This window comes from Trachemys scripta, chromosome 11 (assembly GCF_013100865.1).
Source record: "Trachemys scripta elegans isolate TJP31775 chromosome 11, CAS_Tse_1.0, whole genome shotgun sequence".
NCBI lineage: Eukaryota > Metazoa > Chordata > Testudines > Emydidae > Trachemys > Trachemys scripta.
The window spans coordinates 39,582,787-39,607,942 of NC_048308.1; the positions used below are offsets into that span (position 1 = coordinate 39,582,787).

The following is a 25,156-nucleotide window of genomic DNA, read 5'->3' on the forward strand; positions in this document are numbered from 1 at the left end:
TTACCTTCATATTCTTGGCAAGAGAGTGGAAGTACAGATGCAGGATTCTGACTTCATTCATACAGAAACCAAGCAAAAGGTAAGGTAGACTTGTAAAAGAGAAAATACCTAAAAGTATCTGAAGTATAGAATGTATAAAAATAACATGTGATATTACTGGGATACTAAAAATCAGTTCAAATTGTCTGTAACCAGTTAGTAACTGCAATCAGTATTAGCACAGAAATCAGAGATAAATTTATACAAATTAAAAAAAAACAGTTTTCCTGGATAAATTTGAAGAACTTTACCTAGTTGTATATTTTCTCCATTTAAAACTGTTGCTTTTCTGTGCCTATAACTGAGCCTGTGTAATAGAAATAGAGTGCAGGACCCCTTTTCATTGCAGTTCTTCATATATATATTAAAATTGTATAGAGATAGACTAACATCTAATTATTTAGCACCAAATACCTACTTTAGTCAGCAAAATACTGACAGAAAACATTCTTGTAATATTTCTCTGTGTTAGGAACACCACCCACTAGCAGAGGCATGAAAAATCCAAGCAGAGGAAACCCTCGTATCCTACAGCTACTGTGAATACCACCTGCCAAAGCCTTACAATAGTTTTGTAGATGCTTTTCTCTGTGTAGGGGCTACATCCCATGTACAATGCATACCGGTGTTGAAAGTAGGTCACCTCTCCCTCCAATGGCTCTATACTGGTTTGTTTTATCACACACATTAGTAATGTTAACAGAGTGAAGTATTGGGTGCATAATCTTACCCTTGTTCCCTCTTTGGTCTAAAGACACACACACACAGACACACACACCCCCATTCAAGGCCTTCTGAGTTGTCTTTCATCGAAAAAACTTGGCAGTGTAGACAAGGCCTTAGAGTCCTCACCCTTTTATATGAAATCAAGAATCCCGTATGTAGTTGTTATACAAAGAGTTATAGAATTCTAGCAACTCTGTATCACCCCTGTCCCCATCAAAGTGATAATCATCTTTATGTAGTCAATTTCAAGAACTAAGTTCTTTCAGACACTCCATCTGCCATTGAGACACCTTGATGATTTGTAGTTTTACAAATCCAGGGTTACTCTTTTGTAAACTGTATCCTTTCCATCACTATGTGAAAGAGCCCACAAACAATAGTTGAAATTGCAACTGAGTGGAGTGCTGTCAAGTATACAAAGCAAACTGAAAAGATAAGTTTTACATGCAGATTTTTAGGCTGAGTGATCAGAGGCGTTACAAATAATGCCAGTAGGTAAAACATTTTCTATAGAAGTTTGATTAAGGTGACCGTGACTTTTCTGTGTCTGTGCTAGCAAACACTTAGAACCCTCCACAAGATTTCCTAAAGGTTCAGTAATACAAAGAATGTTCAGAAACTGTCAAGGGGATATTTTTGAATAAAGTGATTTGCTGTGTTCCACCTCAGCTCCTACTGAATGTCTGTTTTCGACAGCGAGCCATTGGCAGTTGTACCACTTTGGGCGGTGATTTTGTCACACCTTCCAGAAGGGCACTCAAATGGACAGCTTCATGTTAAAACTCAGGTACTGAAAGAAGCTGTTGGGTCAGAACTTAGCTCAAGCCTTAGTCACTAAGACTGTGGTGGGTAGGACTGTGAAGTAAGAACTGTACTTTTCCACAAGATAGTGCTTGATTCATCACTGCATTACACCAAGTCATAAATTGGACTACCTTACTACTTGATCATAATGAGTAGGGATGTCCCGTTATGTGCGCAGCCTAGATTCCAACATGGCACTGACGTTTCGGCTATTCCCCTGTAGTCTCTATAAGGCTTTCCCTTTCCTGGCCTAAAGTAATATGTAGTGTAGATGGTGTGCTAGATTCTGGAGGTGGGTGAACTGATGGATATTACGATATTTTGCTGTCATGCACCCTGGGATTTAATTCTTTCAGACAAGACTCTGGCCAAAATATAAGGGAAGGAGAGAAGGAACTATATTAAACTGAAAGCTAAAGTATCCTCTAGAGGGCAACCTCTGCACACATTTGGTGTAGAGACCCCCCACTCCCTTGATTTTCAAACGTTAGGGGAGGAAATTTGTTTACAAACAATTCACTGAAAAACATTATCTAATATTTTTCTATTGTGAAACCTAGTACAAATGCCCTATTTCTCCACTGCTTCCTTTGGAAAGGGCTAGGAACATACAAGAGAAAGTTAGGTAGCGGGGGGTAGCCCTGTTAGTCTGTATCCACAAAAACAACAAGGAGTCCAGTGGCACCTTAAAGACTAACAGATTTATTTGGGCATAAGCTGTTGTGGGTAAAAAACCTCACTTCTTCAGATGCAAAGAAAAAGTTAGAGCTCAGTGCTTCATTCTACAGAGTATTTGAATTATCGTTCTGCAATTTGGACAAACTTCTGCCAAATTATATACGGATACTGCCAAAGCTGATGTTCACCCATAATTAACTAACCTTAAATACAAGAGTCCAACAGATGCCATGTTATTAAGCTGATAATGGGCATATTCAATACTTTACCAGGCCAATTTCTTGAATGGAGAACTCACCAAATTTAGAAAGCCAATTAACGGGAGTTGAGTCACTTAAAATATTTCACAGCTAGATTGGCCGCCTCATTAACTCAGGTAGGAGAACAGAACAATAGTCTCCACTTAATTGATTTCTTTCAACAGTCAACAGCATGCCCTCCAGCTAATTAAAGAGCGGCATTGGGGGAATTAAAAGAAGTCAAAAAATAGGATTCCCAAGTCTCTAGTGTTAGGAAGAGAAGTCCCTCACAGCGGGTACGTCCAGACTACCCGCTGTATCGGCGGGTAATGATCGATTTATCGGGGATCGATATATCGCGTCTCGTTAAGACGCGATATATCGATCCCTGAACATGCTCCCTGTCTACTCCGGAACTCCACCTGAGCGAGCGGCATTGACGGGGGAGCCACAACCGTTGATCCTGCGCCATGAGGACGGGAGGTTAAGTCGGAATAAGATATATATCGACTTCAGCTACGGTATTCCCGTAGCTGAAGTTGAGTATCTTACATCGACACCCGCCTCTTCCCCCCCAGTGTAGACCAGGCCAAAGAGATAAAAGTATTTCCTATAGTGTTTGGCCTCTTCAGGTAACCCATGAAATTACAATACATAAACATTCAGAACCACAAGATAAATAACTATAGATTTATTGAGAAGTAGCAACATTCAGAAGCCAGAGATATTAACTGCTTCTACTCTTAAAACACACACATCTATAATTAATCCAAAATAGCTTGACACAGCTGTTTTCAGCTGTTGCAGTGTAACAAAATTACGCCATCCATTTCACTCATGGATTATGCTAATCCACCGCCTGTTACAAATGTCAGTTTCTTTGTTGTGGAAAAAGAAAATCTTAGTTTGTATAGCATACAATAGGGCACTGTCTGCATCAATGCACACAGCAGACTAACGTGCAATAAGACTATATATTTGACAGCAAAAAGGAATTGCTTTCTCAGTGTCAGTCTTGCATGCATGTGGTGCAACATCCACATTGTAGCTACTGTAAAGTCACTTCTCCTTGTATTGTGGTTTATCCTGTTAAAACGACTAATTCTTACTACTAGCAGATAATGGCCACATAAAAAGGTAAAGTAAAATCTGTGTCTTTAAAAAAAAATAAGGGGGGGGGGGGAGTCTGAGGGAAATTGCTCTATACATGTAGATACTCCAGATGAGGAAACAAAGCAGATTTTGTTCCTGTTTTTTCAATTACAATAGTGATTAGAAATTTTATGGCAACAATTTAGTGCTCTTGTTGCAGTTTTAAAAGGCCGGTAAAAAGGGCTATTCCATACTCCAGGGTTCTGCTTTAGCCATTTCAAATTATTATAGATAACATGGACTCAAACTCTCCTTTCAGTACATTCAAGTTAGATATGAATACAACATACAGTACTCGAGTAACTATTTGAACATTTTAGGGAGGTTACCGGGGTTTATTAGAATTTGATTATCTTGTATCCATGAAATAAAGCTTTGATAAAGACAATGTAATTTTCAGATACTTAGATATTCTAAAACCAAGTTCAGAAGTTAAACAAGGATTCTTTGGATCATGCATTTTAAACTCATTACACCTAGTTTAGAGGTTTTATGCTTTGTTCAAAGTTTTGGGTTGATTTGGAGAGGTACTAAATATCTACCGCCCCACCAAGAGTTGCTATTGCTTCTAGGGTTTGAAGATGAAGGTGTAATTTGCTAATTACTCTGTCTTTGCAGAGTTACTGATGCCTAAGAGAAAATCTTTGGAAAACAAACTACTTAGAATTCATTATATTCTGTGATGTTTCTAGGGTTTTGTTTGGTTGGTTGTTTTTTTAAAAACATCTCTTTAAGACTTGGTAAACTTGTATAAAACCAGGATCTTTGTTAATTGTTCATCTGCTCATTTCTCAGTTCTAATTCCTTGACATCATGATCATCTTCACAGCAATTAACATCATCACAAACAGAGGATTGTCTCTTCAAGGGAGGAATAAGCAGCATAAACTGAGAGGTAAAAATTTGAACATAGAGTTCCTTGTTTTTGCAAGGGTCCCAAGTAACAGGAGTGGGCAGGGGGGAATCCTGGTCCCATTAAGTCAAAGGAAAAACTCCCATTAACTTAAATGGGAGCTCAGGAATTCACCAGGAGAAGGAAATATTCTTAACATAGAATGTTTTAAAGTTTTTTATGTGCCATCAGCAGCTAAGTGCAGTTTTATTGGGGATGAGGAATCGTTTTATATTGCTTACGTTCAAACTGGAAAAATAACTGAACTGTGAGTGTCTTACTTTGTTTTACAGTTACATTACTTAAAATAATTAAAATATTTTTTCATTAGTGAGCATTCAAAGCAGGCCATTTACTACAAATTTTCTTTAGGTGGAACAAGAACCACCAAATTTCATCTGCATTACAAGTGAGAAACACCCAATTCAATAAGTTGCATAAAAAGAAAATGCTTTAGATTTCAGTGGTAAGGGCAGGTGAGAAGGACAAACTCGCCTTTTGTTGCCTCCCCTCTGAATCTCTGAATACATGCCCAGTTATTGGCTTTCAGTCACTGTGGATCTCTTACGAATAAAACGGTAGTACAAGTACTCATCCTGAAATTCAAATTCGTTGGTAATGTGCTGGATGACTCCTCCTTTTGCCAGTCTGTCTCCGTACATCACAGCTTCACCACGGTCAGAAACAAGCCCAACTTGGATAAGCCAGTTCACCAGCTCACAGCCAAAGAAGATGCCAGTCGAGGTCTTTGCACCACACCTGTATGTCAAAGGAATGATTCACCCATATGTTCTGTAAATCTGCTATCACCACTGCATGATGGGGGAAGGCAAGGAAAAAATACGGGGAAACAAGGAAAGACAGCATGATAGTTAAAAGTATGTTAGAAGAGAACCTATTAATTCTGTATGTTAAGGGCATGCACATTTCATTACCTTTTCCTAAACGCCTCAATGAAAAGCAAAATGCATGCAAAGTTCTGTTATGCCTGTAAAATAAACTTTATAGAACCTACACAGCAATCCTACAACAACACACGTACACATACAAATTATTGGATACTTACTTCAAATGTATTAATTAGCATGACCACTTCTGTAACAAAATACCTGATTTAATTAAATGTAAAATGCCAGAAGCATTAGGTACTTGGGCTGCACTTTAATGCTCACCTTTTCTACTAGTTTAAATAGCCACTGAATAATTGTGTATATTGTAGATAAGTCATTTAATTTGCTTATCTTGCTGAATCTTTATTTACTAGAGGGAACAATTAAGAACAATATGACACTGATGCAAGACGGAAGTGTTTTGTTTTTCTTTTTTGACTTAAGCCATGAGGCAATACTACTACTACTTTCTAGACAGTAGTAGGAAACTATTACTCCGAAATTTACTTGTAATGAATATTTCTGGTTATTTAAAATCTGCTCTATGGAACCTAACTGCAGAGTTTCTGAAATTTGAGCAAACAAAGATGATTAACAGCTACACAAGACAGCAACAACCAAGGAGCTTCTTTATATTTTAATTAAAACAAGCACAAATGTTAGCTTATATTAATGGAGCAACTAAACAAAGAACCAAAATCATAATAGTAGGATATCAGATACAGTATTATTAAATTAAAGGCGAAAATAGATGAATATTTAAATAAGGGATAGAGGGATTGCACCCATTTTCTCACAAATGGAAATAAGGTGGGAAAGAAAGGCTGCACAGTATATAATATTCAAATACAAAATGAAATACAAATATTTGATATCAGAAATTGGTATTTTTTAAATACAGAGACCCAAAATATATGTGCAGGCTTATGTTTTACTCTGTAAGTCTGATTAATTATCATATGAAACAAACTATAAAAGCAAAGAAATAGTAGGGAGGATAAAATGCCATGCACGACAGGCCCCGACTTTCCATTGTGCTGGGGGATCCTCAACCCCTGGCTCTGCCCCAGGCCCTGCCCCCATTCTCCCCTTCCCTCAAGGCCACCCCGCCCTTTCCACCCCTGCCCTGCGTTTTTCTCCCCTGAGTGTGCTACATCCTCGCTCCTCTCCTCTCCCCCTAGAGCCTCCTGCAAGCCGCAAAACAGCTGATCGCAATGGATGGGCAGCATGGGCACTGATTGGTGGGGCTTGCTGGCAGGCAGGAGGCACTGGGGGGTGGGGGAAATGCTGCTGGGTGCTCAGTACCCACCATTTTTTCCCCATGGGTGCTGCAGCCCAAGAGCACCCACAGAGTCGGTGCTTATGCTATGCACTATGTAGGTACAAAGCGCATCCCTGTCTATTTTGTAAAAATACTTCCTGATGTGCCATGTTTGCTTGTGTGGTAGGAAGCCTGCTACGTGAACTGTGTAATGTCTGTACCCCTATGTTCACCCCTTTTACAAGATTATGATAAATTTCATACAAAATATGCCTTGTGAGGTATCATTTGAAAACTCAATTTGCTGACCATTATTGTCCTGATAAAATGTTTATGGTAACATGGTGTGTAAAGATTCCACTGTATGATATTATTAAAACATGTTCCAAATCTGGGGAGCCATCAGAAACCAGTTTTCCAGAGACAAAACCTAGCCAATGCCTCAGCCAGGTGTCTACAAAATCAAATGAACCATCATCTGGTTAAGTGGCCATTCTTTGGCAGGAAAAGGATGAGAGTGAAAAGTCTACATCTTGACAAAAACAGCTTGGAGTTCCCATACAAACAGACTTTCTGTCTCAGCTGGAAATGATTCTCAGAGAAAAAACTACAAGAAGGGAGAGCAGACACCCCAAATGATCTCTCCCTTTCTCTCTATCCATGGCATTGACAACACTTGAAGGACAAAGGAAGCAGCACTGGACTGGGGGACTGAAAGGAATTCAGCCAGTAAGACTGCTGAACCATGTGGTGAGACAGACCTTTGCTTTGAATTTACTTTAGCTTGTTAAGTTAAGCGTTAGTTGTGTTGTACTTTTATTTTCTTGTAACCAATTCTGACTTTTACAAGCAATGAGGCATAGTCGCTGAAAATCTATCTTTCTGTAGATAATAAATTTGTTTTATCGTTTTACCTAAACCAGTGTGTTTGGATTGAGGTATTTGGGAAACTCCATTTGGGATAACAGGATTTGTGCATATCATTTTCTATTAATAAAATAAACTTTCTATGAGCTTGTATTGTCCAGAAGAGCACTGGGTAGTACAAGACGTATATTTCTGGAGAAACTCTGGGACTGGGAATTTGCTGGTGTTGCTCTGCAGTGTAATTCACAAGTGGCTGGCTATAGCACTCATACACTATAGCTGAAAGGAAGTTACATGCTGGAGGCTGTGTGAGAGCAGACCACGAGTGGTTGCTCTTACATCAAAGCCGTGTAAAAAGGACTCCAGGTTGGAGAACTGAGGGGACAGAGCTGTTCATTAGTCCCAGGGCCAGTGCAAGGAAGTTTCGCACCCTAGGCGAAACTTTCACCTTGCGCCCCTCCCCAGCCCTGTGGCAGCTCCCCTCCGCCCTAAGGTGCCCTCCCCCCCACGGCAGCTCCCCACCCCGGGGAGCCGTGCAGCAGCTCCCCACCCCAGCTCACTTCTGCTCCGCCTCCTCCCCAAGCATGCCACCCCCGCTCTAATTCTCCTCCCCTCCCAGGCTTGCGGCGCCAAACAGCTGTTTGGCACTGCAAGCCTGGGAGGCGGGAGAAGTGGAGCGGTGACGGTGTGCTCAGGGAGGGGGCGTAGCAGAGGTGAGCTGGGGTGGGGAGCCCTGTGGCACCTCCCCCCCCTGCCCTGAGGCACCCCCGCGGCAGCTCCCTCCCCCCGCCCGGGGAGCCATGCGGCAGCTCCCTACCCCAGCTCACCTCTGCTCCGCCTCCTTCCCGAGCACGCCGCCCCCGCTCTAATTCTCCTCCCCTCCCAGGCTTGCGGCGCCAAACAGCTGATTGGCGCTGCAAGCCTGGGAGGCGGGAGAAGTGGAGCAGCGACCACGCGCTTGGGAAGGGGGTGTAGGAACACTGTAAAAAAAAAAAAAAATCTTGGCGCCCTAGGCAACCGCCTAGTTTGCCTAAATGGTAGCACCGGCCCTGATCAGTCCAGATTATATCCTGGGTAAATGTCACAGATTGCCTTACTTCATCCTTCTTTAAAGCATTACTCACACATCATGGGGAAATCTGAAGCATTCTGATTAGAAAAGTCATTCCTGCCTTTTCTTTATATCATGGGTATTTGCAAAACAAATATGTTTAAGTTATTCTGCTTCTGCTGCTCCTTCTCCCCCACCTTCCACCTCCAACACAGTTTGGGGCATCGATTTGTTTCTGAAAGCTTGTGTGACATCACAAGATGATTATAACTTCATATGAAGAATAAGCAACAAGAATGTACTTGTAAGGGGTAAGGACCTACAAATCCAGAATCACATGAGCAGTCTTTACAGGCGTAGCCATAGCAAATGCATGTAAGTATAGGATGCAGGATTAGGACCCCAAAGCTTTTTCTCATGCAAATACTTTTAGTCACAACAAAATAAGGTTTGATGTTTCCATTGAAGACAAGTTAACTAAACAAGCTGCTAAATAACTCATCTTTCACACTGATGTATACTGTAATTTGAAGACATTTGCCATGGCTGTAAACATTAATGGAAGTGCTATCTTATTATTCCCAGCCTGTGATCTCTGAACAGTTTACTGCAGTTTAAATGAACCTCTGTAAAGGAACAGAGCCCCACCTTCTGTCTTTGACAATGCTTCTGACACAGACATCTCTGTGATAACGAACAAACTGTTGACATGTCATCCTGATTTCCTCAGGTACAGAAGACTCTGCATGTTCTGCTGCTTCTCTACTACCCCAGAGGAATTCAAACCTGAAAAATAATTAACCAAGAATTCAACAAAGAAACTGGCAATTTAAAATGAAAGCTGGAAAAATATTATAGAACTCAGGAGAAAATTCTCCACCAATTATGTTATAATATAGTGCATACACTAGCTATTCATGATAGAACTTCCTAGCCCATATACTGTTGGCCTTTGAACACTCAAAAGCTTGATTCTAGCTAAGGCAGAGTGGAGGCAAGGAACTAGGTATATCTCCAGGATTCAGAACTGCCTAGACTCTGTGCAATTTAGGGTTGCCCATGGGTGGCAGTCCTCTCCCAAGCTCCAGCCACAACCTAAGTTCTTCCCACAGCTTGGGGCAGTGTGGGACTTGGGAGTCATATTCAGCATTCTTTTGTTTGGGGAAACAGCAGTGGCTTTGGCAGTTTCACTTATACTAGCAGCGAGAGCTTATTTGTAAGCTAAGGTTTAAACGTGGTTTCAGCTGAGCTTTTATGTCCCACCAGATTTTCAGTCTGGCACCCACTGACTCTGATTAGCCAGCAACAGTGACATTAGGGCATGGCCAGAAGTGTGCAGCTCACTGCATGTGTCCATGCCAATCTAATACCAAAGAGGCATTCAGGAGTGGCACCCTGGAAGGAGCATGGGCAGAGAGGAGGTAGGAGCAGCGATGGAAGTAGAGGTTTAAAAGACCAATAACATTATTAATAGTTATCCTTAGCATTAAATCTGCCTAGGTAAGTGTTGAAAGATTGGATTTACCTTCTTTTGAATGGCAGAATGATTAAATGTTTATCCAAACCAAAAATACCAAAGGATATGAAGCCCTGGAAAAAAAACCACAACACAGAAAAATATCAGTATTATAAACCTAGAAATAACATTATTTCAGACCCAGGAAAGAAAAGACAATTAAAATAATCCACTGAATTCAGTGCCATCAGGATTGAATTTTGTGGCCTGGACACTATTTCAAAGAATCAATAGGATTAAGGATCCTTTAAATACTGGACCCTAAAGAGACAGACAGAGGCAGGTATGCAATAGGCTGTCAAAGAATGTCTCCAGCAAGGGGTTTGGTAAATTTATTCACGTAGATCGACATCTCATCTGCTACTACAAACACAACAACATCCTTCCAGAGCTATCTGCATGATAAGACCAGTTAAAATAAAGAGGATAATAAGTTGATAGCAATTTACTTCTGGAACACTTGCCCCTCATACAAAACTTGCAAACAGGAGGCATTGCATGAACAGCCTGTGAAGCAGAAAATGCCATGGTAGGCAGCCAAAGAAAATTGGATGTTTAAATGAATCACTGCCCCTTTCTAGAAAACTTGATACACCTCACATTTTATCAACCCTCCACTGAAAGTCTCAGCATGTACTTTCCTATCACTGCTGATTACCAAGATGTCTGTGTGTGTATACACATACACCGACCCGACTCCTTTCTTATCAGCCTACTCCATATTCTCAATACATTCAGTGATGCCACATTACAGCACATGTGGCATCAGAATCTAATCCAAGGTGATGAAGTGTGACATAAGGACATACTGATTTGGGACAGCAAATTATCAAAGATGGCTGGAAAGGAGAATTTGTCTGTCAATGAAAACTTCTTCAATTTGTGTGCTAGTAAAATAATGACACACACACAAGTCTAATGTATTTTGATTACATATTTTAAGAAGCTTGCCAGAAGACATCAGAGGTTTTTTTATGTCTCTGATCCTGCAAATTGCTAGCTTCTTCTGTGAAGTGCCGACCACCCTCAACTCTCATTGATGTGAAATGCTGATTGGCATCATCAATGAGAGCTGAGGACACTGCAAATCCTAGAAGGCACTAGCACCTCGTAGGATTCAGTTCCATTTTGGCTCCAAGAGTACTTCATGTTATTTCAGCAATGTTTGCACCATAATATCTGTTAAACCCAAGAGGAAAATATTCCCAATTCAATGCTTGGTGTTTTAGCCAAAGGACACCTACTACAAAGAATGAGTGAGGGGAAGATTTTCAAAGGTAGTATGGTCCCCAAGGGCTTGTCTACCTAAGAAAGTTGCATATATAACCTGATATAACCTGAACCATCTTTTAAAACAATATGGTTATACTCATACAAAAGGCTTAGTTCACTAGATGGTGGCTTATTTCAGTTTAGTTTAAAATGATTAGGAACAGATTTAACCAAACTGAAATAAGCCACCATTATACTGAAGTAAGAGCGTGGCTACACAGCTTTTTGCCCCATTTAACTAGATTGGTGTGAATTCACACCTTAAGTTAAGCTGGGGCAACCTTCCACTATAGACAAGGTCTAGCTCCCTTTGACTTTCAACAGGCATTGAGAACCCCGCTGCCATTTGTGCCAGTGTAAATCACCCTCTAATGTCCATAAAACACTGTGCAGTTGAAAAGACTCTCAGGTACACAGAAGCCAAAACACTGAAAGTAAAGCACAACAGAAATTGGAGGTTTTAGCATGGCAGAGGGACTTCAGCCAACACAAAAGTGCTGTCTGCTACCAAAACATGCAAAGATGGCAGCTACCAGAGTCAGCAGCGAAGAGAAATAAGTGATTTCAAAGGAAACATTGCTAAGTACCTGACCAAAATTAAATACAGCACAAAAGAACTGCAATTCCACGTACAGCCTTCCAGGTTCTTGGTTGAACAACCACCACAAACAGCTGGACAGATTCTGTTAAAAATATAAATTGAGTGTTAGAAAATTATCTCTTCTTCACAGAAGATAACAAAAAAACCTCATTTATTCTCTTTATGCAATAAGTCATGTAGAACAAAAACAGTCACTGAAAAATAACCTGCTACATTCTTTGTGAGGTTCAGTAGCTGTAAATGGGACCCACATATTCTGATCAATTTTAAGGGTGAAACGTACCATCACTGCTGAGGGCCTGCACCTCTAATACTCTAAACAAAGGAGGACCTTGTTCTTTTATGTTAACCTCTATGTATACTTAGGTAATCAATAAGTAGTAAACCTGTCTGAGCCAATATTTCATAAGGCAGAAAGTAAACATTCCTACGGAGCTGAACACCAGCATTTTCTACATTGTTTCTTGCTTTTATGGAAGTTCAATAGCAGCTGAAATGGTGCTGGTATGCACTTCAGCTGAACATAATCTGGAAAAACAAATGGTAGCTCATGTGGGCATAAAAGTGAAATAATTTTTGAGTAGCAAGGGGCTCATAGTTCATTTAATGGTTTCTGCAACTAAAAATTTGATAATTGATTTATAGATAAAACGGGGGCAAAATTTCAGGTACCTCTATCTTGTGGGCCACCACAAAAATTTATTTGTAACTATTTGAAATGTCTGATATACGATATTTGGAAAAAAAGGAAAACTTGCTTCCAATGACCTAGTTCAGCGGTTCTGAAACTGTGGGTCGGGACCTCATTTTAATGGGGTGCCAAAGCTGGCATTAGACTTTCTGAGGCTCAGGGCTGAAGCCTGAGTCCCACTGCTGAGGGCCAAAGCCAAAGCACGAGCCCTACTGTCCGGAGAAGTGGAGCTCAGGTTATAGGCCCCCCTGAAGCACAGGGCGGCAGGGCTTGGACTGGCGCAGGCTTCGGTCCCCCCCCCCCCCCCCCCCCCGGGGTTGTGCAGTAATTTTTGTTGTCAGAAGGGGGTCGCGGTGCAATGAACTTTGAGAACCACTGACCTAGTTAAAAAGCAGTTCTGCTCTGACTAATAATGGCACTGTGGGGTTCAGTGATTCCTCTTAGTTTTTATATCAAATATACACTTTTTACAAGTAAAAATGTATGTTTTTTGTCAGCCCTACAAATTCTACTTGGGCTCTGAAAGTTCAACTGGGTTGTTTCCTTCTTCTGCATCACCACCAGCAATAGAGTTTCTGCAGGTCAAATCTTGACTTAGTTACACTCCAGCAAGCAGACTGGAGTCTTCAACGGTATCTCACAGGAGTCACTGGGTGGCTCTAACTGGAAGGTAGTAAATAATTCTGTTGATGATGCAGCAAAGGAATAGAGTCCAGCTTACTGGGTGGCTGTGTGGAGTCCACAGTGATAATATAAATAGCATGAATAGGTTTTTCTGTTTTATTTTATACAGGTTCTTATACCATGTTTATCACCATCGTATTTGTCATCACTAAAGCAACCTGAATTCTGAATCCGCACAGATCTGTTCAGCAAGAAGGAGCCATTTTTAGGTAGCCCCTTTTCAAAGAGCTACTGCACTTTTAAAAAGCTGACTATTGTGTAGTGAAGAAAGATATCCCTGAAACAAGTCTGATGAATTGGCAGACCAATGAGAATTCAAATTTTGGCCCTCCCCACACTGTTGTCAGCCCTGACTTGTTCACTGCCATCTGCAGTGTTAACGGTACAGAGTTAGCACAATTACTTTTGTGATGTACTCTTCTAATGAGGGACAGAACTGAGACACACATTCATTTAATATAGTGCAGACTGAATTGACATTGACCCAGAAAAATGGGGAACTACAAGCTTTTTACTGGTCTACCTATATAGGTTCTTGAAAAAGTGTCATAAACCACTGATCTAATCAACGTCAGAAAGAGGAAATATTTACAGCAAACAGGCCCACAATGAGAAGTAAACACAGCAACACGTGTCTAGCCAGTTGTTTGTCTCCACTCTGCAGACGTTGTTCTTCCTGTGCCAATAGGCAGTTTTCAGAACTGCACTGACTCTCACACTGATTTGCTGCAAAACATTAACCAGAATTTATAATTAGGCTTTTTAATTTAAACAGTCTGACATTCTGACCCTACTGTCAAGAAGTGTACTAGACAGCTTGTACAATACTCAGTCGAAAGCCACAATCTTACAACAATCCTTTAGAAGCAATGAGGAGGAGGAAGTATTGGGGAGAGATGGGAGGAGGAAGTGAACAACAGGAATGTCCACACACACAGCTTTCTTCATGTTTGGGACCTACACATTATTCAGAGCTGAAATGACTGATTTAATCATTGCTGACACACACTGTAGTCTTGAAGAACTTAGGAGTTCCTGGCTCCAAGTCCATGCACAAACTACACTATTACTTCTGGAATTTGCATGTGTAATATCAATTTTAATTTCTGTGCTGAGGCTGCATGCACAAAAAGGGAAATTTTAATGTTAGCTTTAACTATAAATTGTTCAGACAGCTGTCCCAAAGCGGACTGGTTGATTTCTGGTGGAGATAGTTACTCTCTCCCTAACCAGGAAAACTTTACAAAACAAAAACTTTTGCTGCCTAAATCACAGCTCTAAACTAGTGCAAAGTTTAGTCAGTGGTTAGCTCTGAGAAACTGTTCCTGGCAGTACTAAAAAAATTAACAGTTTTGCAGAACAAGTTTTTAATCTGACAATGAATTTCCAGTATAGTGAAAGTATTTAGAAAAACACTGTCGTTTCTAACTTGCTGTATATCCTAGCCTCGTTGAGCTACAGATTAATCAGTTAATTTCTTCCTGTTTCTGCCAGTATCAAAACTCTACACAGTTCTGTTAGCATACAATTCTAAAGTAATGTACCATAACCCCACATCATTAAAGACAGCTATAAATACCCTTACCGAATGGATATTCCTTTTGTTTCAAACTGCAAGTTACAGGTGGTTATTAAAAAGTTCTCCGTACTTGCCACTAGATGGCAACAAAAGAACTGCATGTTCGGTAAAACAGTGGGAAGCATGATCAACTGATATAATTAAGGTTACACAAGTGTTTCCATTGTAACCCCTATCAGGCTGAAATCATCTCTGCTTGATTTGAGCAAATAAGGTTCAGCCATTTGGGGGTAGGAATGAAAAAGGCCACACACATTTACCAAACCCCCCCATTTCCCTGTGACATTTGTTCGAATGGCTCTACAGCCTAAGTGATTGGGGATAAACTGTGTGGAAATAGCCCTCACTGAGGAGACCCGATTAAGTGTTGCAGTGAGAAATGGTTTGGTTTCCAAAGAGTTCAGACCCGTTGAAAGGTACATGTTGTGCATGCAGTACGTATGGAATGGAGTTGCCTGTAAAGTGTGCAGCTAAGGAAGGCTGCAGTGTGCATGATCACTTTGATGGCTGTTGAGAAGTAAACGTGTGCATGGCCTGGACCAAGGGTTCTTGCAGGGTGCAGAAAGTTCATTGTGAACTATTCTTCAATTTCCATGGCTCTTTGGGCCCCCTCAAACACTTACTTTCTCAAACTCCAAATACTTGGAAGGGAATGTTCCATATGAGGGCAAAACACAATCTACAGGGTTAGATCCAGAGCCCACTGAAATCAATAGGAAGACTTTTATGGACTTTGGATTAGGCCCTTCATGCAAACCCCAACAGTTTAGGACCAGGAATTTATGAACTGATAGAAGTGCCCTATATCTTGAAAGTCCCATCCCCTGTGTGAAGACTAGTGCTGAAAGATCTGAGGACAAATCCTCTAAAAGAGTTGCATTCTGTGCAGCTTTCTAAATTGTCTGTTACAAATTAATAGTTCTGGTCAATAAAAAAATACTACAACTGTCTCTGATGGCAGAGCGTAAACTATAAGAAGTTACATGATAGCAAAAGCCTTCTATTTTAATTAGAAGTTCAGGATATCCAAGTAGAACAGTTAAAATGAAGACATCTCCCAATTTAATTTTTGCTACTATTGCAATAGATAGAATATTATATGAGATTACATTATTATTGTACCTGTCTCGGTGTGAGGAGTACAGCTATCATTAGTGGTGGCATTTGACACTGGCTCTCTCTCTCCAGAGCAGCATAACTCACCATTTATTGTTTGACAAGAACAGCAACCTATTAAAAATATTAAGTATTAAAGATAGTTAGTGTTTCCCTGATTTATAGTAATGTGATGGGAAACAAAATTATTCTATTATCTTCTAAAAGAAGAACATTGACTGAACATCTGCAAATATCCAAATTACTGACTGCCTAAAGGAGAAGGGGGTGACAATTCTCTTCCAGCTTCCATTCACAGAGGGTCTTTTGCAGACTCCTAGGCTTGGTCCACACTGGGGCGGGGGATCGATGTAGGAAACGCAACTTCAGCTACGAGAATAGCGTAGCTGAAGTCGACGTTTCCTAGATCAAACTAAGTTTACTTACTGCGGGTCCACGCGGCGCAGGCAAGCTCCCCCCTCGACAGCGCTTCCTCCTCTTGGTGAGCAGGAGTTCCGCAGTCGACGGGGGAGCGCTTCTGGGATCGATTTATCGCGTCCAGATGAGACACGATAAATTGATCCCAAAAGATCGATCTCTACCCGCCGAATTTAGCCTTAGTATACTAAAGTTTTCAAACACAACATTACACTATGGGAGCAATGTAGGTGCTCTTGGCTACATAAACAACGTAAGGGAGCACTGGCATAACTGAGCACACTAAATCAAAATGAGTAGGACAAGGAATAGTTTGACTGCCCTGAAAGAGATGGGTTAGTGGGCAGGGTGCAGATGAAATGGTCAGAGATGCCTGATCAATGAGATATTACATGGATATCACATACACACCACTATATTTTTAAATACATACACCCACAGTATTATGTATAGTGATAACTAAGAAACCTCCCTTAAATCATCATATTAAAGTATGAAAGTAAGAGAGAAAGTGCACTATTAAGGTTATATTTTCACGCATCACCATAGCAGCTTAGCATTTCTCAAGAACTGACGAAGACAAGTTTTTCCCCCTCCCACCCGCTCCCCTTTCCAAAAGGTAGAGGTTAAACTCATTCACAGAATTATGGTTTATCCCCAGCTCCCAGTTTTTTGCACAGCCAGCTCCCAGTTTTTTGCACAGCCAGGCACTGTACCTCTTTCTGCAGAGGATTCTGCAAAAGGTGGAGAGCCACTGCTTGACGTCTGACTCTCCTCATTCCCTTCCCTTTCAGAGTTCTCCCTCTGGCCATTATGTGAATATGGGTTCAAAACCTCATAGTCAGTCTCCTGTCCATTTCTGTTCATACACAGAAGTGAGATACCTGATATCAGAATGCTGATGAATAGGGTCACTGCTGTGGTAACCATCTGTCAGAGGAAATCAAGAGAAAAGATATGCCTCCTTAACATAAGAAAATGTAAAAGCTTGTTTTTTGATACATTGAATACTAGTGCTTTCTAGAATCCAACCCTCCAGGAGCACCTAAATCTGAACAAAATACAATGTATTTCTATATTTATGCCACAAGACATAAAGGCAGCTAAAAGTCCACTCAGCATGCTTGGCTGAGCTGATCTTCCTAGCCTGGATAACCCACAGATGGTTCTTTTTCTTTGGCTTTTGTTCTGTAGGAACCCTTTTCTCCAGGCAATGAGAGCTCTCACCTCCTCCCGTCCTCTCCTCCCTCCCCCCCCATTTCTCCTTCTTCTGTGATTCTTATTCCAAGGACAAGTGCACTCTCTTTTCCTCCTTTTGCAGGGCTCCATTTTCCACCCCCTCTCCTTCTGCAAGTCCAATTAGCCTTTCTGTCTGACAGATCTGCCATCAACACACAGTTTCAATTTGGAAATTGTTTTAGTACTTGTGACAAGTACCAAATTGACAACCCTGCAGACTCATGTCCTCTCTATGCACCGGCAAAGTAAAACTACAGCAAGGGGAGCTTCCTCACATTGCCCCAGCTGTGTATGTCATGCCAGAGACGAATGGACAATTTATCAGTAAGAGTGTAGTTCAGACTCCAGGCGCTTTCAGTCCTTGGTTTCTCTGCCAAGATTCCCAACGAGGATGCTAATTATTGCCACTTGGTGTAATGCTCTAGTAGCGTGGACACCTGTCTATAGGACAGTAACTAATGGTCCTATAGAAAGGTGTCCACGCTACTAGAGCATTAGATGGTAACAACTTTAGCTAACTACCAAGCTAAGCTGGATTCAAACTGGTAACCTAGAGCAGTGTTTCCCAAATGGTGGGTAGCAACCCACCAGAGGGTTGCAGGAAAATTGTAGATGGGTTACAGGCCCAATGTGGAGGGGAGACCTCAGGATCAGGGGTTTAGAAAGCAAGCCTGCTCTGTACCCACTGTGCAGTGGCAGTTCCTGTCCCCTGGGGTGGGGCCCAGCTCCCCCATTCCAAGCATTGTGACCTGCCACATGGGGTAGCAGTGCCACTCACTCAAATGTGGCTTGGCCGCCCTTCCGTCATGACAGAAGGATGGTTGGACCAAACCTGAGGGACGCTGCAACCCTGTGCAACAGGCAGCAATGCCTGAAGTGGGGAGCCAAGTCCAGTCTCATGGGACAGGAGCCATTGCAACTGGGTGACTACAAGGTGGGCTTGGCTCATTCTCTAACTTTACCCCCCTTCTGCATCGGGCTAAGATTAGCGTCAGGGCACAGGGTGCCGCTGCCCCTTGGCAGGTCAAGGCAGCAGGGGAGGAGAAAAGGATGCTGGCCTATGATTTTGCACTCCCTCCCCCCCACAAATTTGGACTCCAGGTGGGTTTAAAAAAAAAATTATCAAAATGCAGTTGGTGGATTACCTTAGTAAAAAGTTTGGAAACCACTGACCTAGAGGATGAGGGATTTACAGCCCATTATCACCCCCAGGCTATTCAGTCCCTGCTTTCTTTTTGTCAATGTTGCTGAAATGGCTCACTGTTCAAATAGTCTTTCATAAGTGTTACAGAAAAACATTTTACTACCACAGCCTTCAAGCTGAGTAGTGACTATTTGATCCCTACTATTTGCATTGCTAGTAGTGTAAACTGTACTTGGAAGAAAGCTCTTTAGTTATATGTAAAGCAAAGAGACAAAACAAACAAACAGTTTCTCGATAACGTACTGTGAAAGGTAGGTGTCAGAAGGGGTGAAGAGAAACACTCATACCTGATATTTTCCATAAAAAAATGCTGAGTCAATGCTATCAGTATTACGTTCACCAGTTATTAGTAAGATTCCCACTAGAAGTGCTGGGATGCTGCAACAGCAAAATACAAAGGGTGTCAAGAAAATAATTTTGCACGTTCTCATTTATTCTACAGGAAACTTCTGCCAACTTACCCCCACCCAGCTACGATGATAAAGCCAACAGGGATCTTTATTACGTCTCTTTTCTTTAACAGGAGTAAAGTCAGAGAGAGGAAACCTAAGAAGACAATAGAAATGTCTGCTTTATTACTTTTCATTAAAAAAAAAAAAAAGTAACAATTGAAGAGTCTAGATACGTTACAACTGGTATCCAATATCTCACAGCTGGTAAGCTTTTTTCTTTCTTGCTCCTCAATATATTAAGTCAAAAGCTACAATGTTTTTTCCCTAGTTTTACTCTGACAAAATTATACAAAAACTATTACTTTCAAAAGTTACATTATAAATAGGTATTTAAAATTTTAAAGACACTTGGGCTCACTGTGCAGTAAGGTTCCGTTTACAAATGGTTTCTAGTGGATTTATAAACATTTAGTAGAGGTCACAAGAATGTTAGACATGAGTAGTTTGTTTTTATAGTTGCTAATAAGGACATTAGTAGCAGGTGTTATAGATAGGTGTTATATCAACGTATTGACCAGTTGGATACTATAACAATTATTGATTAATTATTAATCTGGTATATATAGCTAAATATAAATATAAACTAATATAAACTATACATAATCAGAAAACTCTCTACATTTTTACATATACATACTAGTGTCTTTGAGCTGGACTTCCAAATTCTATTTTCAGTCCTTCACAACTCAGGAAGTTAGCAAACTACATACTTCCATGTTTTATGTGAAAAACTGTGGATAAGATTTTAAAAATGGTCAACCAAAGCTGAGGTCACAAGTCCATAATTAGGTGTCTAAATAAGGGACCTGATTTTCAACCAGCTACTCCCATTGGGAAATGCCTTGCCTTTATGGAGCTAACTGTATGTGAGTATGAGTGAATGAAATGCAAGTGCAAAGAGGCTGCCACTTAAAACTGGTCCTGAGACACATGTATGACTGAGTAGTACAGGAGAGGCGGGAGGCCTTTTCAAGCCTGGCTAAAGTTTCCTCACAAGAAACCTTGTTTGTGCCTGTTCATGTTTTCTCATCAAAAGCCAATGAAAAGCTAAAAAAACAATCTACATGATGTGGAAAATTCAGATAACTACATGGTTCTACATGGTCATCCTCACTGTCATGGGGGACCCTGCATGTTGAGTGGGGCCATCCCCATTGACCTAGTGCGGGGTGGGTACATCCCATCACACAGTCATCGGGACTCCCTGTGGGATCAGGTAAGTACAAGGAGGGCTCGGGACACCTGGCAGGACCAAGCAGACAATAGACTATGGCCCGTGGGCCTCCTGGCTGGGGCAGGCAATAGCAGTTGGGGTTTTGAGCCTCTGAGCAGGGTGGAACAAACAGTCAGTCTGTAGCCCCTGGGTGGGGCAGAATAAACAAGCAGTAGCCACACCTACTGGCAGGTGGGGTGGGGGTTGGAGGGGAACCCAGGCAAATTCCCAGTTAAGAGTTTAAGCATCAGCTTCTATCACATTCCCTGGGTCCTTTCTATCGCAAGGTGCATCTCGGGCCTCTCCCCGGCTGGCCGTGGCTCAGCGTCCCAGTCAGTCTCTGCAGTTGGCTGGTCATCCACAGCGTAGTCCAGGTCCACAGTCCCCACCGTTTGGAGAGTCACAGGGGTCTCTGCAGGAGCCTGCAGCACACATCCTTCCTCCTCCCCAGCCAGCCCAGACTGAGCGGGGATGCCTCCTTTTATCTGTCCCTTCCACCTTGAGCATGTGCAGCAGAAGCGAGGTCTGTGGTCTCTTGGGCCCACCGTTATTGGGCAGGCCCTGTTGGCCCCATGCAGGGTTGGTACACCCTGTCACACTCACATTAGGCTATCCAAGTATCCTGCCTCATTCCTTCCACTTTTGGTCTGTTTTGCCACTGTTGCCATCCTTAAGAACCTACAGAAAACCCACACACTGTTTATGAAATGTTAAAAGGCTAAACCCCACTGTTCACTCTATGTTTGCTTTTGCCTTTAAGGCATATTCCTGCAATTTGTTCAGTACAAGCAGGCTGCAGCATCTATGCAGAACTGCACTCAAGGCAACGGAGCTCTGCATAAGCACAGCAATCTGTCTACAAACTACCAATTGCAGGATCAGGGCCTTAGTCTGTAAGCTCCTCAGTGCAGACATGTATGTTTCTGTTTGGCAATGACCTACCACTGTACAGAACTGTGAACATTTATAATATTATATAAATGATTAACATACAATGTGAGGAAAGATGACTCTGCAGAATACAATCAATTACTCTAGAACATTAATTGTACCCTACAATACTTATTTTTACCACATGAAAGCAGAAGTTTTTCACATTCCAACTTACCTGTCCACAAATAAGTACTATAAAGTGAGCTGTATAACAAGATGAACACCAGAATCTGCAGAGTGATGTTTCTCTCTCTAATAATGAAATTCCATATCACCATTCCAATGCAGGCAACAACCTGTGAAAGGAGAGTGAAGCTGCAATCATTTTTGTATTGAAATGAAAATATTAAGGGAAAAATAAATAGTGTGGCACAGATACAACAGTTACCAAAAATCCACTATCTGCAGCCAGACAACTGAATTTTGTTTGAATTTATGGATTCTCAGATATTTAAAAATGAGTTTTGACAGCATTAAAGCAGTGCAATAGTGGCCTCAAGTTAAGGCTACGTCACTGACATAAGCATCTGTTTTTCAGGGATTTTCTATTTTTGACAACAAACATACTCTAGAGTTAGAGAAACCTGAAGGAAGAGGGTTCAGAAAACAAATTTTATACAATGTATTACACACCCTTTTTGTCTAAAGTGTTTTAGGGGCACTGAAAAAACCCTGAGATTGATAGAGGTTTGGATATCTGGGAGAATTACCAGGTAAATAATTCACACTTGGGGACACAACCTGTCCAAGGATAATCTTAGTTGTGAAGAGGCCCAGATAAATTACTATAATAAAAATTTAAGAACAATAACCTTTACAGTTGAAGTTAACTTGCAGTTATAAAAATGAAGTGTCCAATTTAAACAAATCATATTTGAAAAGGATGACCCCATAATAGTCAACGGAGCCTCACTGGTTTTAATATCTTGTACTATATATTTCTATCAATACTATACTTAAGAAAAAGGTCTGCTGCATATGCACACAACAGGCACCATCATCCTCCAGTGAACTCAATGGGAGTTTTGCAGTTGACTTCCAGGAAAGAAGGTCCTATGTGTTCTTTTCTCCCAATGCTAGGCACATGTAACTCACTCCTACTTGTAACAATGGGAATTACATATGTGTATGGAGAGAACAGTCCCGCAACTACTGTATGAATTTATGCTGCATGTTTATGATCCTATCTAAATGACAGGCAAGAGTAACATTTGCAAAGTATGGGAAAAAAAGCACACACACAGATTCCAGTGAGTAAAGGATGGTTCAGTCTTTTCTTGTCTCACAGTACATGGAGAATTCTCATGCAATTTACTCCATTTACGCAAATCTTGCAGGGGAGACCTTATAAATCCAAATCTTTTCTGTCAAGTCTGAACCTTAAAGATTCCATGGCTCTTTTTTCAAATACAAGGTTTTGCTCGGTGTCCTTGGCCAACATTTCCCTCTCACTGTTGGGCCATCTGCTGTGTACCAGATGTCCTCAAGTGGCTGACAGCAACCAAATGAAGATGGCTTCATTTCAATGGTGCTTAATGTATATAGATTGGGAAGCATTTTGGGATGAAAAGGTAGAATATATCTTTAGAGATATGATTAACACGACTTAGAATTACACATATAAAATTGAGAAAAGAATGTATCCCAAATCTGAGCTTTCCCTCTGAATTTCCTCTATTTCTCAGTATGAGACACAGTTCTATCAGAAAGACTTTAATGTCATCATCATTTTATTCAAACAGAATCACAAACAATTGTTCTGTACAGTAAATACTATACAGTCTACTACACAAAATCTCTGAGGCATAGTAACACTGAAGCTATTTAGAAAGTAACGTGTTAGATCTTTTTTCCCTTCATTATTTTATAAAGTAATCTCTGTGTGGAAAGCTTTTTCAGAAAAAATAAAAGCTTGTATCTGAAGTTTTTTATATTCTACATGGTACTGACCTGAGCAATGAGTAAGTTTGTTGTCAGCATATGAGGAAGATGTTTATATTTCTTACTCAAAAGAATAACAGTAAGAGACCAGATCTGAAACACACAAAAGAAATAAAGAGTTCAATTTAGGACTTTTAAAAATTAAGATGAGCACTCAGGCTTACCATACCGGAATTAAATATCCAACAAGTCATTTCCTTTTGTTTTTAGGTAACAAAGCTGGAAGAGTCAGCTCTATGCCACCTGCTCCCAGTCCCTTTCCCATAGGGGACATAGCCACAGTGCAGTTCTGTGTGCTTGGGATGGTGTGACTTCTAGGGGACTGTTGTTGCTGGGGCAAGTTAAAGCTGCTCTATCATGTGCTGAAGGCTGCTTGCCCTTCACAAACAAAGGGGTGGAAAAGATGCTGAAAAGCCACCTATGCCTCCTTAGGGGTGCTCAGGATAGGAGGATCTGGCGCACACCCTCTCTCTAATGCCCTAACCACTGGACCATCCTTTTTTACTACCACTTAGTGTTCATGTTAGCTTTATGGTGGACCATTTACCCTACACTGGGGAGCCTCTTTCGTCTCTCCTCCCCTCTCCTACAACAGGATAAGAGTGATGAAATGACAATTTTGTCTTTCAATTACCTGGCTTGTTGTTTGTCACTACCTTACTGCCACTTAATGTGGTTTTGGTATTTTCTTCGCCTTACTGTATTATCAATACTTACCAGGGAGACGAGACTGACAATACTTATATCAAAGCTAACGTTTTGGATTGCAGATGCCAGTGGGCTTGGATCCATAGATGGAATGGTCAATAGCCAAGCAGAAACATACATGATAGGAGCAGACACAAATGTGCTTATCACCATTCCTGAGGTAATCTGCAAAGAGAAATCAAGAGGAGACAGTGGAGAAGATATCAAATCTCTAGTTAAATTATGTTTTTACGAAATACACTATGGGCAAAATTCTACCCTGGTCTTAAATACCATATGGAATTCTACTGAAGTCAATGTATTGCATGGTTAGAAGATCAACTAGAATTTGGGCTATGAATTGAAGGAAATACATCCATTTTTTGCAGACAGTTAAGAATAAGATGAACATCTTGTAACAAGCGTAATCAAAAACAACGTCCATTTGGGAGCCCTCTCTGCAAATTCTCATAAATTAACAGTGCATTCTCACACGAGTAATCCCGATGACTCCAGTACAGGACTGGGCGCACGCAGTACAGGGCTGTGTGTCAGTCTCGCCCTCCAATGCACAGCTTTATGTTTTACATTAACAAAATTTGGTTGTGCAGATGTGCATTTTTTATCACTCAAATTCAAGAAGGGAAAAAAAGCATGGATGTGTTTATAAGTTACTTATATTTTGATTTTCCATGGCTTCCTTGCTTTCAGAATTCACACGGCGGAAGCAGTGGAGATTCTACACACACCAGCCCTCTGACTAAAAAAGGGACATTGCCAAGGTTGGCAGACACAAAATTCAGCCTACAATGCTTCGTTATTGTATCTTTCTTGTATATATTTGCAAAAATCTGTGTAGTTCTTCTAAAAAATTAAGACAAATGTTTTAATATTATTTTGCCTAGAAGGAATATTGAAAACAATCAAACAGTTACAGATGCACATGTATATAGGGCCAGACTCTGGAACTATGTGAAATGCCACTCCAAAATGCTGCTAAAAAAGTAGCATC

General features: G+C 41.0%; 1 protein-coding gene and 1 long non-coding RNA gene across 4 annotated transcripts in view; one reads left to right on the forward strand and one right to left on the reverse strand.

Annotated features, from left to right (window-relative positions):
- Nucleotides 1-85: 85 nt before the first annotated feature.
- Nucleotides 86-4,533, forward strand: LOC117884938. Its single transcript, XR_004647684.1, has 3 exons — nt 86-673; nt 1,435-1,552; nt 4,434-4,533. It is a non-coding gene; the product is annotated as an uncharacterized LOC117884938 (long non-coding RNA).
- The window catches only part of GPR155 (G protein-coupled receptor 155), a 54,356-nt gene continuing 32,363 nt past the window's right edge, over nt 3,164-25,156 (reverse strand). For 2 of the 3 annotated variants that reach the window (XM_034785985.1, XM_034785987.1), the window contains 12 exons: nt 24,175-24,330; nt 23,467-23,550; nt 21,692-21,812; nt 19,380-19,464; nt 19,206-19,296; nt 17,192-17,405; nt 16,065-16,172; nt 13,956-14,089; nt 11,975-12,070; nt 10,125-10,189; nt 9,248-9,385; nt 3,164-5,289 (listed from right to left, as the gene is read on the reverse strand). In XM_034785985.1, coding sequence (XP_034641876.1) covers nt 5,067-5,289; nt 9,248-9,385; nt 10,125-10,189; nt 11,975-12,070; nt 13,956-14,089; nt 16,065-16,172; nt 17,192-17,405; nt 19,206-19,296; nt 19,380-19,464; nt 21,692-21,812; nt 23,467-23,550; nt 24,175-24,330 — 1,515 coding nt within the window. In that variant the 3' untranslated portion in view covers nt 3,164-5,066. Of the gene's footprint in view, nt 5,343-9,247; nt 9,386-10,124; nt 10,190-11,974; nt 12,071-13,955; nt 14,090-16,064; nt 16,173-17,191; nt 17,406-19,205; nt 19,297-19,379; nt 19,465-21,691; nt 21,813-23,466; nt 23,551-24,174; nt 24,331-25,156 lie in introns of all 3 variants that reach the window. The other variant, XM_034785986.1, reaches the window with a different exon arrangement.